This window comes from Corvus cornix, chromosome 15 (genome assembly GCF_000738735.6).
Source record: "Corvus cornix cornix isolate S_Up_H32 chromosome 15, ASM73873v5, whole genome shotgun sequence".
NCBI classification, from domain to species: domain Eukaryota; kingdom Metazoa; phylum Chordata; class Aves; order Passeriformes; family Corvidae; genus Corvus; species Corvus cornix.
The window spans coordinates 5,772,056-5,787,101 of NC_046345.1; the positions used below are offsets into that span (position 1 = coordinate 5,772,056).

Genomic DNA, 15,046 nt, shown 5'->3' on the forward strand with positions numbered 1-15,046 from the left:
ATCTGTGTGAAATGGGGTGGTGTCCTACTTACCGTGGGCAGCTCTGCCCTGGCAGCAGCGCTCAGCAGCTGAGCAGAGCCTGGGCTTGGGAGCAGGCAGGGGAAGGAGCTGCCCCGATGGCCGGTGGGGACACGGTGCCCCAGCTGTGACACAGGCATGTGTCCAGCAGGAATCCCCAGCAGAGCCAGTGACAGCCCTGTGCCTCATGGAGAGCGGGCACTGGGACAGCATTTGCTCTGCTTGCAAAAGTCTCAGCAGTTTGTTGTCCTTTCCTTTTAGCCTTTCTGGGATTAGGGACAAATAACTGTTCAGGGTGATTTCTACCTTTATTTCAGGTAGGTTGTTAAATAGTTTAATTTTGATAAACAAATAGGGACCAAGAGGAACCTTCCCCCTTAATTTTAAAGACAGATCTCTGTTCTTTCTGTTCTTCTTAGGCTGTGTCCCCATTTGAGTTCCCCAAAACCCCAAGTTCCCAGAATCTCCTCACCCTCTTGGCCCATCAGGGGGTCATGATGACTCCAACACGGAACAAGACCTTGCCAGATCTGAAGGAGATGGGTCATTTCCACTGCCAGCAAACTGGGTTGGGATTGAGGCCTGTGGAAGAGATCAAGGGCAGGTGAGCTGGAGTCTGCTTCATACAGTGATGCTTCACTCCTCAATACAGGACAGATGGGGACAATTTCAAACCCCAGCTAATGCTGAAGTTGTGAGGCATCTGTAAACATTGTGTAGTTATCTGCTAGCCTTTGGATTGCAAACAGCTATGGTGCAGATTTTAAAAGTCTTCCTCTAGAGGGGCAGGCCATGGCCTGTATTTTTAAAAATGAAATATTATCTGCAGCTTCACACCATGTTTAGTGTGCAGAGTTTCATCAAGTGGGGATGCAGGATTTTGTTGCCAGACAAGCAGTCACTCAGATGCTTGGCTTCCTCTCTGTGGGGTCTGTCATGGAGGAGAGGCTGTTCTGGGTGTTCCTCCTACATCAAACAGTGGGCACAGGTCTTCAGAAGAGAGATCTGTTGGAAGGCCACATGCTGGCTGTCATGAGCACTGCAGGATAGAAAGTCACAGCTGCTGCTAAGTTTTTCTTACGTGCCTCTCTGCGCACTGCAGCTTTCCCCAGTGTTCTGGAGGAGTCCTCTGATACTAATTTTCATACCTTTCAACAAAAACAAATTGTGTTGTATTAATGTAGTGAGGACTTGCATTACTGCAGTTAGTTGTGATAGTTTTGTGCTTTCTACAAGTAGCTGGAGGTGCTCCAGATGCTCTGTTGAAAGAGTGGTTTTTTCAGCTCCAGACTGTTTACTGTGTTAAGCGGCTGTGGACCAGGAATGGCACAAAGAAATGAAGTTAGCTGACACCTTGCACCTATTGACTTTCAGCATGATGTTGTATGTACTCTTTTTAGATCTCTGAGCACAGGCAGGCTCACTGACCTGCTTCTGAAGGCAGCTTTTGGGGCACAGATCTCGGACGCTGGCAGCAGCGACAGCCTGAACAATGAGAAGCCAATGGAAATTGCAGGTAGGTGGGGAGGCCAGGCAGATCTGGCAGGATGTTCTGGGTTGGGGTTTGCATACCCCCTCCTGCAGATGGGAGGCTGCTTTGCTGGTGGCTCTTGGCACAGGAAGCGAGTGCCGTGTGTGAGGAGTGCAGTGGTGTTTGCTTTCCCCTGCTCTGTGGGCTGTGTGTGCTGTGTAACTGCTGGATAGTGGTGTGATTTTTGTAGGCAGGGCTTCCTCTTCTGGCTCGTTCTGAGTGCGATAACCTGTGGAAGTGGTGACGTGGTGCCAGGCGGCTCGAGTGTGAATGGCTCTGCAGGGGTGGGCGTTCTGGGCGTGCAGGTCAGGCAGCGAGGAGGGAGAGCAGCTGCAGCCGTGGCTGGTGCTGCCCAGGCTCTGTGCTGTGGCCTGTGTTGCTGGGGATGCTTCACTGGCCTGTGCTGGTACCCACTGTGTCCCAGGAGAGTCTGCAGGAACACACCCGCTGGGCAAGGCACCCGTGCTCTGAGTAACCTACCTGTAATGCCGGTCTGCACCTTTCAACTGTCTCCCCAGCTCCCTCAGGTGCTTACGGAGGGACCCTGCACTCTGGTGCCCGGGCTGGGGGCTCTGCCAGCCCATCCCCAGTGATTTTTACTGTCGGATCCCCTCCCAGTGGAACAACCCCCCCACAGACCACGAGGACCAGGATGTTTTCAGGTAAAGGGCCGATACCTGCCTGTTCCAGTGGGAATGCCTGGGGGCAGAGAGATGTGTTGCATTCCTTGCTGCTGGGCACTGGTGATGGCAGAAGGCTGCTCAGAGCAATCTGTGGAGCTCAGCTGGTCTCAGCACCTTTGAGGTTCTTGTGCTGGCTCCTGCCAACCCCAGTTATTGCTGCTAACTGTTTGCACTGGCATTAGTGCCAGAGAGTGGTTTCCCGGTTCTGTAAGAGACAGACAAACTTCTACTTTATTGCTGTCTGCTTCAGGAATAGTGCTGCAGCTGTTCACAGAACCACTGTTGCTGAGAGGTCAACAAATGTAAAGATTGTGTTGTGTTCTGATTGTTCTCCCCATGGATTTTGGATGAGCTATAAAAGATGAGTGTGACTATCCATGCCCAACAGTTTCAGTGCACAAGGACTGCTGGGAAAGGGCCAGGATGGCTCTGTGTGCAAAACTATTAGTGGTGTTACCTATGCTCTGAGCTGCTTAGGTAGGAGATGGGGAAATGCACTCCTGCTTGACAGATACTCCTTGTAAGACACCCACCAGTGCTCTGGCCTCATCAGCCAGCAGTTGAGGCTGTGGTAATTGGCCCTTTTGGGATACAGTGGCTGGAAGTTGGAGTCTATGTTCAGTTTAAGAAAATACTTGGACACATTTTGATTTGCATATTTGGCTTGTTTGGTTTTTTGTCTTGGCTGTTCCTCATCTCAATGCACTTGACTCTATTGTTCTCAATTACTGCAGGGAAAGTTTGGATGTGACCATGAATAAGATGCTTGACTGGGATGGGGGGACATGTGGGCTCAGTTCCTGTGTATAACTTGCATTTCCATCCTAACTAAAACCACTCATGTCTTTGATTGTCTGGCAGGTTGGAACCACAGTTCTTTCTTTGTCTCATTTATTTGGAAGGGGAGCTTTAAGACTCTTAAAAAGCGTGTGAGGGGCCTGTCGCACCGTGGGGTTACTGTCCTGGCTACAGCCTCCAGCTTCTCCTGCAATGTGATGGACAGAGGATTCAGGCTTCCTGTATTGCTTTTGCAGGAATAATGGCAATCTGGAAGCATATCCAGGCACCAGATTTTAGCAAGCTGATACTTGGGTGCTCAAGGGTCTGCCCAACAGTCAGGATGTCAGATGGGAGGCCTGGAATAGGAGGCTGTTGAAAGTGAACCTACAACAGACACACAGCGTTAGATCAAGGTGACCAAAGCAGTGCTGTAGGACAAGCTTTGTTTATTAGGCCTGTGAGGAACTCCTCATGTTATAATTAATGCATAAAGTTAATGGTGGAAAGGGGAGATTTGCAAGCTGAAGCTTTTCACCCCCAACTGCTTGGACAAGCCATGAGTAAGGACAGTTCTAAAGGCAGAGCCTTTCTGTGAGTCATCATAACGTTTCTGCAAACAGTCTCTTGGAATTACAGGGCATCCAGAATGAAATGTTGTTACGTCCTCTCCTCTTTCCTGTCTCTGAGAGAACTGGAAATACTCTGCCTGTCTTTGATGATCCACTTAGCTTTGAAGCATTGCTGCCAACATGGAGAAAGCTTTGGGAGGAAAGGAGGCTGTGCCTCTCTACAGATCAGTTGTGCATTATTATATTGCTGAACCTTTTGAAAGCAGGGTAGGGCAGTAAATTAAACTTGTGGTTAGAAGAGAAACATCTTTCTCCAAAGGACCAGTGACAGTGGAGAATACCACCTGGGTAGAATTAGCAGAGTGTTGGAGCTGGTATTGTCATCCCCCACAGACAGAGTGTTTCCCTCTGTGGCACTGTGCCAGGGGTAGGAAGCCCTCTGGAAGTGGTGAATATCCTGTGAATACTCTGAGACAAAAACTCCTTTGTGCTCCTAGGGCAGATTCAGTGGTCAAGAAGGGGAAAAACTGATGGTGAGGGAATTGTCTGATGGACACCACACCTACAGGGTCTCCAGAATCCTGGGATTAGGGTCTTGACTCAGCTGGTCACTCATTCTCTGCCCAGCCTCTTATTTATAAAGAGGGGAAAGCAGAAGAGCAAGGATGTAATGGAAAGCTCTCCTGGCTTGCATGCAGGATGTTCTAGAACCATCACTTATCAGAGTGCTCATTCAGTGACAGTGACAGCAAACAGGCAGGGAGCCAGGGTTCAAACTGTGCTGTTCCTTGGTGGGGGAGCTGGCTATGACAGTGTATGATAAAGATCAGCCCAAGATGTTGTGGCAGGATTCAGAAAGGGTTTAGCCAAAAAAAAAAGGGAAAATAATTTCTTCTGAATTGTCTCCATAAACGATCATCGTTCTGGAAGGTGCTTTAAATCTGCCTAAGCTTGTAAGCTGGTTTGCCTGAGTCACTAAAGAGTTTATGGTGGGGAGTGATTATTCTGCATCCAGAGTCCTTGCATCTTCCTCCAAAGTACCTCTTGCTGGCTTCTGTCCGACCCAGGATCCTGAATCCTACAGAATTGTCCTCTCTCCTGTGTGAGGAATGTCTACCTGTCCTGCCTTTAATACCTCCAGTTAATTCCTTTGTCTGTTTTTCTTCACAGTGGGGTCTTCCAGCTCTCTCAGTTCTGGAGGCTCCTTCAGCGGGAGGCACTTGGCAGTGGGAGCTGCTGCGGAGGCTCTGGAGGGCCCCTCGAGTCTCCGGTACACTTTTGCTGATCCCATCACTGCCAACCTGGAAGGTGCTGTTACATTTGAGGCACCAGAGCTGCCTGAAGAGACACTCATGGAGGTGGGTATATCCCAGGGGAAAAGCACAGGGGAATAAAAGTAAAGCAAATCCAGACAGCTCCATGCTTGTAGTCAACAGAGTTGCTTCCGAAGGTGGAGTAAACTGTTTCCAACAGAGCAAGGCCAATGCAGTGCTCAGAAAGCCCAGGGCATATTTAGCAGCGAGCCCTTTAGTCCATGAGACAGCACAGCCCATGACTGAGGTTAAAATTCCCCATTTCCAAAGCTGACCTTGCAGGTTGGAAGATCAGTTATCCAATGCATTCTGTATTAAGGGCTTCTGAAGCAAACCTGCCTGCTTTGGGCCTCTCCCTTTTTAAAGGCTCAGCTTTAGTACTGGCTGACCTGAGAGCATAAGTAGCTCAGTGTGTCAGGTGCCTGCCTGCTGCACTTGGGGAGTCGGCAGTGATATGGTCTCTGCTGAAAGGACCTGAAAACAAAGTAAACCTGACACTTCTGTTCCTACTGGGGGTGGGGGGACGCCGTGTTCTGCACCAGAACAGCTGAACCAGATTGTGAAACTGAAAGGCTGCCAGGCTCCCCTTCTCTGCAGGCTGAAGCAGAGCAAATGCTGTTATAGCTAGATATATTTGAAATGTAGGTCAGGCTGCCCATTTGCAGTGGAGGTGGGAGGCAGATCCAGTCACGCTTTTTGGCTCTGATTGTGATACCTCCTTGGACTGTCTGGGACTGGAGAAGACTCTTTGTGTCTGATACTTGCTGGTGCTGCTGAAAAGCCCAAGATACCAACAGAGATGTGCATACTTTGTTTTAAGGATGTGGGTTTGCTCTTCTACTTCAGATTTTGTTGAGCTCATTTTTTCTGTCAGTTCTGCATTGGGTTGCATTTATTGGCTTCATTACCTGTAAAGCCACAGGGCAAGGGCTTCCAGCAATGACGTGATCACAATAGCAGTGGGTTTAACTGAGCATCCTACCTGTGTGAGGTGACAGAAGTTTGGAGCCCTGCCAGGTGCCACCACTTCAGACACTGGTCTGCAGAGGAGTGTCCTAAGGAAGTATCAGTTGATCTTGGAATAGCACTCAGCTTCTCTGTCTGTAATGAGTCATTTGGCTTCAGTCCATCGTTTCTGTTGAGCACAGTAATCCATTTGCATGTCACAAAACCTTTACAGCAGATTTCAAGACCTGTTTGTGCTCTGTGGAGTTGGCCAGAATGCAAACCTGGCAGGTTTTCTGATTTCTGCTCATCTTTCAGGGCACTGAAGTTGTACTGTTTAAGTGCCCTTGTTTATCTTGAGCAGCGCTGTTGCGTTCAGATGGGTGGTTCTTCCATCTTTTGTAAAAGTTTCTTTAGGTGCAGATGAGGCACACTGGAGGCTGGGGTTTAGTTTCTTTTGCAGTGCTCTAAATACAGAGATGGCTGTGGAAGATTTGTGATGACAAATGAGGCCATAAATGCCAGCACAGTTAACAGAAGCTGCCTGTAGGCAGAGGAAGGACTGCCTGTTGGTTAGAGATAGGAGGCTGAGACCTGCAAGATCTCAGCAGTTTCCTGCTCTGCCACAAACTTCTTGTATGACTTGGTAATTACTTAATCTCCAAGTTCCTCCTCTGCTTTTAAAGAAAATTGAGGAGGATGGAGATAACACTTCCTCACCGTACTGGACTGTCCAGGTAGCTAGGTAGTGGGAGGAGAGATTGATATTCCAGATAGTCAAAGCTGCCTGAGCAGCCAAGTGCCTGAGCCAGTAAAAGAAAGAAAGAAGCTCTCAGATCTTGAGCATGGGGGTTCTGTTAAATTCATGTAGAAAACATCCTTACCAGCCCCCTTTCAGAGAACTGAGCCTGTGAATCTTTGAAGACCAAGCAGGTTACCCACTTCTCAACAGAGTACAAACAATGGAGTTAGCATCTGATTCAGGCAGCAATTCACTTTGCAGACCCACAAGCATTCAGTTTTTCCACAAATACTAACTTCCCAGAACTGGTTGCAGTGACTTAAGCAATGCAGCTTCCCAGAAATGGGATAATCCCCTTTGATCTGTAATAGCAGAGGAAAAACTACTCTGAAATGACTGCAGCACTTGGTGTGAGCACTTCCCTCACCAGCTGGACAGGAGTTGCAGAGAAAAGGTTGTCCTAGCTCTCTTCTCAGAGAACCCCACTCAGGGCTCGCTGCACTGAACTGGGAGGGGATGAAGACTGGGATGTAGGGTGGGAGACACTTTGTTGGCAGTTTTCTATGGTGTAGGAGGTTGTCGCTCTCATGAAATCCACACTGGCATTGCTGTAGTGGGAACAAGAGCTGTGCCTGTGGTGCAGATGGTCTCTCCTCCTTCCTGCTGATTTCTGAAAGAATCCCACAGAGCTGGGATCCTTCTTGGGAAGGGAGCTTGTAATTTTAGAGTAAGTCTCACCAGGTTCTCCAGGGAGCTGTCTAGAAATTTCTGGCCTGGGGCTGTAGCTGGCTGCTGTTACTGTGGAAGAGGAACCAGTGCAGGCTCCAGGCTGAGTTTGGCCCAAAGCAGAGGTGTAGCAGGGTCTGGGGGTGAGGTGGTGTTTCTGTGAGCTGGGGGTGGGTTGCTGGCACAGCTCAGGTGAGCAGCTTTCCCTGTAACCCCCCCTTGGCATCCCTTCAACAGCAAGAGCACACGGACATCCTGCGCAGCCTGCGCTTCACGCTGGCCTTCGTGCACTACGTGATGGAAATCGCTGCTCTGAAGGGCAGCTCCAGTGACATGAGCAGCTCAGTGACATCTGAGTACCAGCTCCAGGAGAGTGTGGTGGCCGACCAGATCAGCCTCCTGAGCCGGGAGTGGAGGTAAGGACGGGCAGAGCTGCCCAGCTCCCAGGGCTTCTGTCGCTCCCTCCCACCCCACACGTCCTTATGTACCCGCAGTCCTTGGGGGCACGGAGCTGCTGTCACACTGATCTGTCTGCACTGCACTGCTTTCTTTGCAGCTATGCAGAGCAGCTCGTGTTGTACCTGAAAGTGGCGGAGCTTCTGTCCTCGGGGCTGCAGATGGCCATAGAGCAGATCAAAGCTGGCAAGCTGTGCCTCTCCTCCACTGTCAAGCAAGGTAAGAGGCTGCTGCACTCAGGGGGCAAAGGACTCACCTGGAATGGAAGTATTAAAAGTGTCACAGAGGGTATGGAGTGAGTGTGAACCCCACTGGGGTGGTGGGAGCTCATTTGTGATTGTCCCCTTGTGCAGCCAGATCTTTATTCACACTGAGAACGTTCCCCTCTTCACCTTGACTTTGTCTCAGAGCTATTGTTGTGCTCCTGTGAGACTCTTCACTAATTGTGAGGGGGGGATGTATCTTATCTGATTCCTTGTATATCTCTTGTCTCAGGTGCTTATTTGTACTTGATGTAAGCCCAGCTTAATTACACAGTGCATGTCCTAGGAAGTGCTTACTTGGCAAAAGAGACTTGTCCTGGCAGCGATGATTTTTCAAGTGAAACAAAAACACAGGAAGTGAAGTACTGGTAATGCCAGAGTCACTTCTTTGCTGGTGTTACAGCCTTACATTTGCATCTGGCTGGCTGTGGTGAGAGCTGGCTGTGAGTCAGTGATCAGAAAAAATAATTTTAAAACTCCCATTGTAATATTACTGAGGGAGCTTTTTGAAGCACTTGAAATACTTGACCCACCAGCCACCTGGTGAGATTTGTCTTTGCAAGTATTTGTGCTGCCTTGGGATGGGGTGTAAAAAAATGGATGTTAAATATGATGAGCACACATACGTTGTAGCAGGCAGTGTGGAGCAAAACACACCAGATTTAGCTACACATCTTCCACAAGTTCAGGCTAACAGGAAAGTTGTCATAACCCAAATAAATCACTCATTTTCAGAGCAGATTGCAGCTTCTAGATTTGTAGTGTCATTTGTCCTTCAGTGTGTGGGAATTGGGCAAGGCTGGCTTGTCTTGTCTCATGCAGCGTGGGGATTTTCAAATGTGCATGTAGGAGTTAGTACTCATCAGATGTTGGTGGGAGTTTGTGTTCAGTACTCTGCGTAGATCATGCCATGTAGCTAGGGAGACTCAGCCGTGGCATCCCTTGCAGTTTTGGATTGTTATTTAATTGCTCAGAGTCATATTTGATTCCTGATTCTCTATTCCATAACCTTCCCGTGCGAGCTGCCGTGGTCCAGGAAAGGAGTGGCCTTTCACGGGCATCCATGTCTTTTCTCAGTGGGACAGCAGAGTCCCAGGAGAGATTCCCTTGCTTAGTCAGTGCTGCTGATCCACACTCCAAGAGCTCCCACGTGTGAGCCAAGCACTCCTTCACAGCACATCATCACCCATCAAGCAGCAGAAGCTCTGTATCTGCTGCTGGTGGTGTGTGAGACATCCTGTACAGAGCAAACTGCTCCTGCCATGTGACAGCTGAGGGAAACAAAAATAGACCTGGCCTCAGGTGAACCAGAGGTGTGTAGGAGTTGCCATGTGCAGGCTTATAACTGGTGAAGGTGACAGAGGAAAGGGAAAAAATGCTCTTGGTGCAGGGCTTTCCTGCCAGTCCCTTGGTTTTAACATAACCCTGTTGTCTCCAGGTTAATCCTTCAGGGTCCTGCACGTGGAGATGGGGAGGCACGGGGAGAACTGGAAGTAGTGCCTAAAGCATTTCTTTCTTTTACTGTAGTTGTGAAGAAGCTGAATGAGCTTTACAAATCCAGTGTATCCTCCTGCCACTGCCTCAACATGAGGCTGCAGAGATTCTTCTTGGACAAACAGAAGCTCATGGATCGGATCAACAGCATCACTGCAGAGAAGCTCATCTTCAGCTACGCTGTGCAAATGGTAAAAATCTCACAGTGCCTGGGACTGGGGTTAGCACAGAGCAGTGTTGGGCATTAATGGTTCCTGCTGGTGGCCTTAGCAGGTGGTTTCCCTCATGATGCTCCCCTCTGGAAGCTGGGCAAGTGGGCTGTCCACGCAGCTGAGGGGCCGTGCTGGGAAAGCTGGATCTGCTCTGGCAATAAGCTCTTGGCATTGGGTTGTTGCCCTCAGGTGCAGTCTGCAGCCCTGGATGAGATGTTCCACCACAGAGAGGACTGTGCACAGAGGTACCACAAGGCTCTGCTGCTCATGGAGGGGCTCTTGAACATCATCACTGAACAGGGGGACATAGAAAACATCAGTAAATGTGAGTATTTGGTGACTTTCTGGTTTTTTCCCCTAGAATGTGTGGGATTTTTAGCTGCATGATCAGAAACTTCAGGTCCCAGCACCATTTTTTTTCCTTTGGCTACATCTTGGTGGACACAGCAGAGATCTCTCAGCTTGTTACAGCTCCTCACAGCCTGGCCTCCTGCTTTTCCAACAGAAAAACTTAGGAATGCAGGTCCCTGTTTCGAGCCACATTTTGAGAGCTTCCCATGCAGAGCAATTGCCAGCACTTTGTTGGAACTTTTGCTGTGTGAAAGAACTCTGTGAAGGAAGTGGTTTGGCAGCAGCCGAGGCCTGGGGTTGGTTTCCAGCCGGAACCATCCCTTTGAACAGAGCACTTGGGAACATGAACCTGCAGTGGCTGCAGGGCAGAGATGGCTGTCAGCACAGCAAGGGCTCCTTCCAGCACATGTCTGAACCAGGACTGCTCACCTGCCTGGCTCCCCAGCCCCGAGTCTGGCTGGGAAGGCAGCAGACACAAACTCTTCTCATCAGCAAGTGCTTGCTGTAGCAGCGAAAGCTGAGCTCTGACCTGTGTGCTGTCGTTGGGCCTCCTCTCCCAGGGACTCTGCTACTCTGAGCTGTCCCCTCCCATACTCTCCCTGTCCCCTGAGGGGTGCTACTCTCCATCTGGAGGGGAAAGGACTGACTGCTCTGAGCGTGCTTTCCCTGCACTTATGGCTGGGGTTCAGTCACCTCTGTCGCCTCTCCCAGTGGACGGTGGGAAGAGGGGATGGAGAATGACCATCATCTATAGGGGCAGCTTGGCTTGGCCTGGGCTCTGCTGCACCACAGCTGTCCCAGCAGTGTCCCTGTGGCCACAGGGGGGGCCACAGCTGGCAGACCATGTGCCTGTCCCCTCTGCTGGCCACCCACTGCCTGCCTCAGGCCAGCATCCAGAGCACTGGACGGCTCTAGTTGTCTGTGGAGGCAGAGCTCTTGGATAGGTAATGAGGGAAGAGATCTCTGGCTCCCAGGCAATCAGTCAGTTAATCATCAGCAACTTTCACAGCTGACAGGAGGCTCACTGAAGGAGAGCAAAGGGAAATGGGGAGGTGGTGTGTGGTACTGGAGGGCTAACTGAATGAGGAATACTAAGTAGTTTCTCTTGTGCTGTTTCTTACCAAACCTAGATCCATCTTTTGATCCAGAGATACAGTTGATGCATGTAATAGATTGCTTTTCCCAGTTGTTATCCTGGTATTGCAAGTTCCAGCTTCCTGATTGAGCTGTTCTCTGATAGGCAGTAGTGGGTGTGTTTCATTTTAGATCTCAGGTCAGTGATTACATATTTCTGAAAAGTAAAATGATGAACCTAGAAGTACAGCAAGTGTTCCTATGAGAGGTGTGAATTCCACCAAACATTTTGCTTTGAAAGATTCTTGGGCTCAGGTGAGGAGAACGTGGCACTGATGATGCTGGGTGGGCTATGTCCCAGTGTAAGCCAAGGCATATGACACTGGAGGCCCTGAGTCATTTTACCTACTGGCAAAAGCTGCTCCAATAACTGGAAGTGAATAAATTCTTCCTGATGATACCTCTGTTAGAACTGCTGCCTCCCAGCTTTCACTGTCAGATCTCTGACTGTTCAACCTTTTGACCTGTCCCTTCCCAGCAGGGTGTTCCTGGTCAGGTCATCACTGGCCTGATTGGTACCTGGTAATGACTCTCAAAGTGCTGCTTAGATTTGTTGAAATTCTACTGTCTGTTTTTCCTTCTTTGTTCCATCTCCAGTCATGATCTTTATACTGCCAGGAAAAAAAGAGAAGCTGATTGCTTGTGCTGTTCTTTTTCCTCAGGTAAGCTGTGCATCGAGCGCAGGCTGTCAGCTCTGCTGTCGGGGTTCTGTGCCTGATCTCAGTGGCGTTGTCCTTCACGCACCTCGCCCCAGCTGATCGTTTTATTCCTGACAGCCTGTGCTGTGGTGGGAAATGATTCTGGCAGTAGGACACCTGGAGGATGAACTGCTCACTGTTCTGTACTTGGACGTTTTGGGAAGTTGTTCCACAGACTCAGATTCCTTTGTGGGGACATGCGACTGCAGCAAGCACAAATACTTCCCTGCCCGAAGGCCTGAGCGAAGACATAGCTGATGTGGAAAGGTCTCCCTCGTTGTCAGAGGGGGTGAAGGATAGAAGTCTGCTTCTTCCCAGCACTTTGAAGGATAAGACTGCTGCCTATCCCTCTTGCTTAAGAACAGGGTATTCCAGTGCTGTGTCCATTGCAGGCAATGGATGTGCTGAAACTGCTGGCTTCAGTTGATGTCCGAGTGTGTCAGACATAAAGGCCAGTTTGTGTACTTTCCCCTTCCCAGCTGAGAGCCAGGCATCTTCAAGCTCCCTGGCAACTGGAGGCTCCTCTCCACTCTCTCCTTTGTCCTTTCTCCTTGTGTTTATGCCTTGGAGTGCTTGGAGAGGAGGGAGTTGGCATTGTGAAGTAGCTCCCACCTCTACAGACTTGCTGAGTGATGCAGAGGACATGCAGCTGCTGGGAAGCTTGGAAATCCCATGGCTGCTGTGTGGGCTCCCTGTCTGCCTGCCTGGATGGGCAAACAACACAGGGAAAGGGACTGTGCAGGAAAACAGGAGGACAACAGAAAGTGTCACACTCCTGTGTTCATAAGAAGCCAAAATGAATCTGTTCCTCCCTTGGTCCCCAGGCTCAGTGGGATCAATGTGAAAGACTCCTGGCTGTTGGGCTCGGCCTGTCAGCACGTACCTACCTGGAGGAAGCATTAGCGCTGTCCTGCTTTCAGCTGTTGGCTCAATAACCCCTTTCCTGGAGCCCCCCAAACTGAAAACACTAGCTTTGTGAATCAAAGGAGCACTTTACACACTATGGGAACTTTGAGAAGTTGACTTTGCATCACACAACAACCCAGGAACATCACGACTGTTAGGAATGCTGTTCTTTTTATTCCTTTCCTTGCTTCCTGGTTGTTTTATTGCACTACGTGTGTGCGTATATTAATATGTATTCCTAAGAGTGAATATATATTGATATTGATATGGTTTGTGTGTAACTGTACGTATTTAACTGTACTGTATCTCGTGAGTGTGAGGCAAAGAGCACTGCAGAGTCTGTGCTGTTCCTCCTCCACACCAGGCAAAGCTGACTTGCAGTCTGGCAGTACCAAGATTTGTTTTTTATTTAAATGTTCTTTTAAGGACAGTCATTACAAAGCTCCGTGCTTTTTAAGAGCTGAAGAACAGGCGTTAGGATCCCACACACTTGGAGATGCATTTTATAAGAAGTTTTATTTGCTGCTTTGTTTTTGTTTGTTGGGGTTTTTTTTTTATAAAGATATCTCGTCGCGTTCAGTTTTATGTTCAGCATTTCTTTCAAGGAGACTCTGTAGCCAAATGTGACTGCGGGTGTGAGTGGCTGGAGTTCTGGGTGAGGCTTCGGGTGCTGTGAGCATGTGTGTGAGAGGGGAGCTGCCTGCCTTCCATCTGTCTGTGAGAGCATGAGTGTGACGTTCCAGAGTTGTGGCAGTATTGTGGTAGCGCTGGGCAGAAAAGCATCTTTGAAAGCAACTCGAAACCTCAGGCTTAGTTTTTGGGGATCTAAAACTATTTTGCACATGGTGGTTAAGTCCTCATTGCTTTTTTTTTCCTCTCAAGATTGGCACGTTCAGTGTGATATTTTACAAGGGTTTCAGGAGCAACTTCATGGGCTTTGGAGCTGGCACCGCGTTTGGCAACATAGGTGTTTCTGTTCACAGAGCAGAAATGCCAATAAAGAAATATAAAAATATTTCCAATTGCCCTGACCAGGGAAGCTTAAGTGTAGCTTTCACAAATGCTTCAGTATTTGGCTCACAGTCTGCTGCTTCTGTGGCCGCATGTGCTTGTGCCTGGGAAAAAAAAAGGAAAAATAAGACAGAAACAACCAACCCCCCGCAGCCTGTTGTGGACAGAAATGCTGAGGAGACCCAGACTGCTTCTGAAAGGCTTTGGCCAGCTGTGCAAAGGGCTACGCTGCAGGCGGGAGCACTGGGAGGCAGCACGGAAGCACCAAGCCAGGACTGACTCTGCAATACCAACCCCTGCACCCCAGAGCCTCCCGGCACAGCCCCCAGGGGCTCCTGGCCAGGAGAGGCCCAGCCCGGGATCCACGTCTCTGCCCTAGTGAGCCGTGTGTGTGGCAAGCTCAGCACTAACCTTCCAGCTGTACTTAATTACTTGAATGTATCAAAATCGTCCACATTCAATGTATACAAGTATATATTGCTCCAAAAAAAAAAAAATTGTGGTTTACAGACCTACAACCAGTATATATGTATGTGTTTGTGTATATACATGCAAGGCTGTGTGTGTGTATGTGTGTGCATGGGTAGAGATACACACACAAACACAAACGTGTATATATATGTTTTTTCTCTCAATACTTGAAACTTAGCCACTGTGCTTGAATTAAAAAAAAAAAGAAAAACTAAAAAACCATCAAAAAACCAACAAAAAACCCACACAAAATAACCCCAAAAATAGGGGAATTAAAAAAAAAAAGAAAAACAAAGAAAAATCTGACAGGTGATTTATTTTGCCATCACTTTGGTGACTTTCTTTTTTATCTAACTGCATGTAGCGTGAAACCAACTTTTTTGGTGAAAAATATTTATTGCTTTGTAGACAATAAGGTATGCAAAAAAAAGGAAAAAAAAAAGAAAGAAAACACCCCAAAAACCAACCCCCAACCATTGCTGAAGTTGCTAGTGTAGTCCACCTGCTATTGTCATGGCTTTGTTGCTGTTGCAGCGTTTGTGTCTGGCGTCTTTAATAGATTTCAAGAAACCTCAGTCTAATTACACGTACCTTCAGGTTTGTGAGAGCGTATGATGATGTTCTTTATAAGGTAATGCTTGATACTTTGTCAACATTTTTTATTTGTGTTTTGTGTGACTTTTTTTTTGGCTTTAAATTGTACAACACCAATTTAAGACAATAAAATTGATTTGAAATTGTTA

General features: G+C 48.6%; 1 protein-coding gene across 4 annotated transcripts in view; it reads left to right on the forward strand.

The window, feature by feature from the left end:
• ULK1 (unc-51 like autophagy activating kinase 1) overlaps positions 1-15,046 on the forward strand; it is a 78,077-nt gene extending 63,031 nt beyond the window's left edge. For all 4 annotated transcript variants that reach the window (XM_039560892.1, XM_039560891.1, XM_039560893.1 and 1 more), the window contains exons 21-29: positions 438-622; positions 1,419-1,534; positions 2,068-2,211; positions 4,752-4,939; positions 7,545-7,723; positions 7,864-7,982; positions 9,554-9,711; positions 9,922-10,057; positions 11,880-15,046. In XM_039560892.1, the coding sequence (XP_039416826.1) occupies positions 438-622; positions 1,419-1,534; positions 2,068-2,211; positions 4,752-4,939; positions 7,545-7,723; positions 7,864-7,982; positions 9,554-9,711; positions 9,922-10,057; positions 11,880-11,935 (1,281 nt within the window). In that variant the 3' untranslated portion in view covers positions 11,936-15,046. The remainder of the gene's footprint in view (positions 1-437; positions 623-1,418; positions 1,535-2,067; positions 2,212-4,751; positions 4,940-7,544; positions 7,724-7,863; positions 7,983-9,553; positions 9,712-9,921; positions 10,058-11,879) is intronic.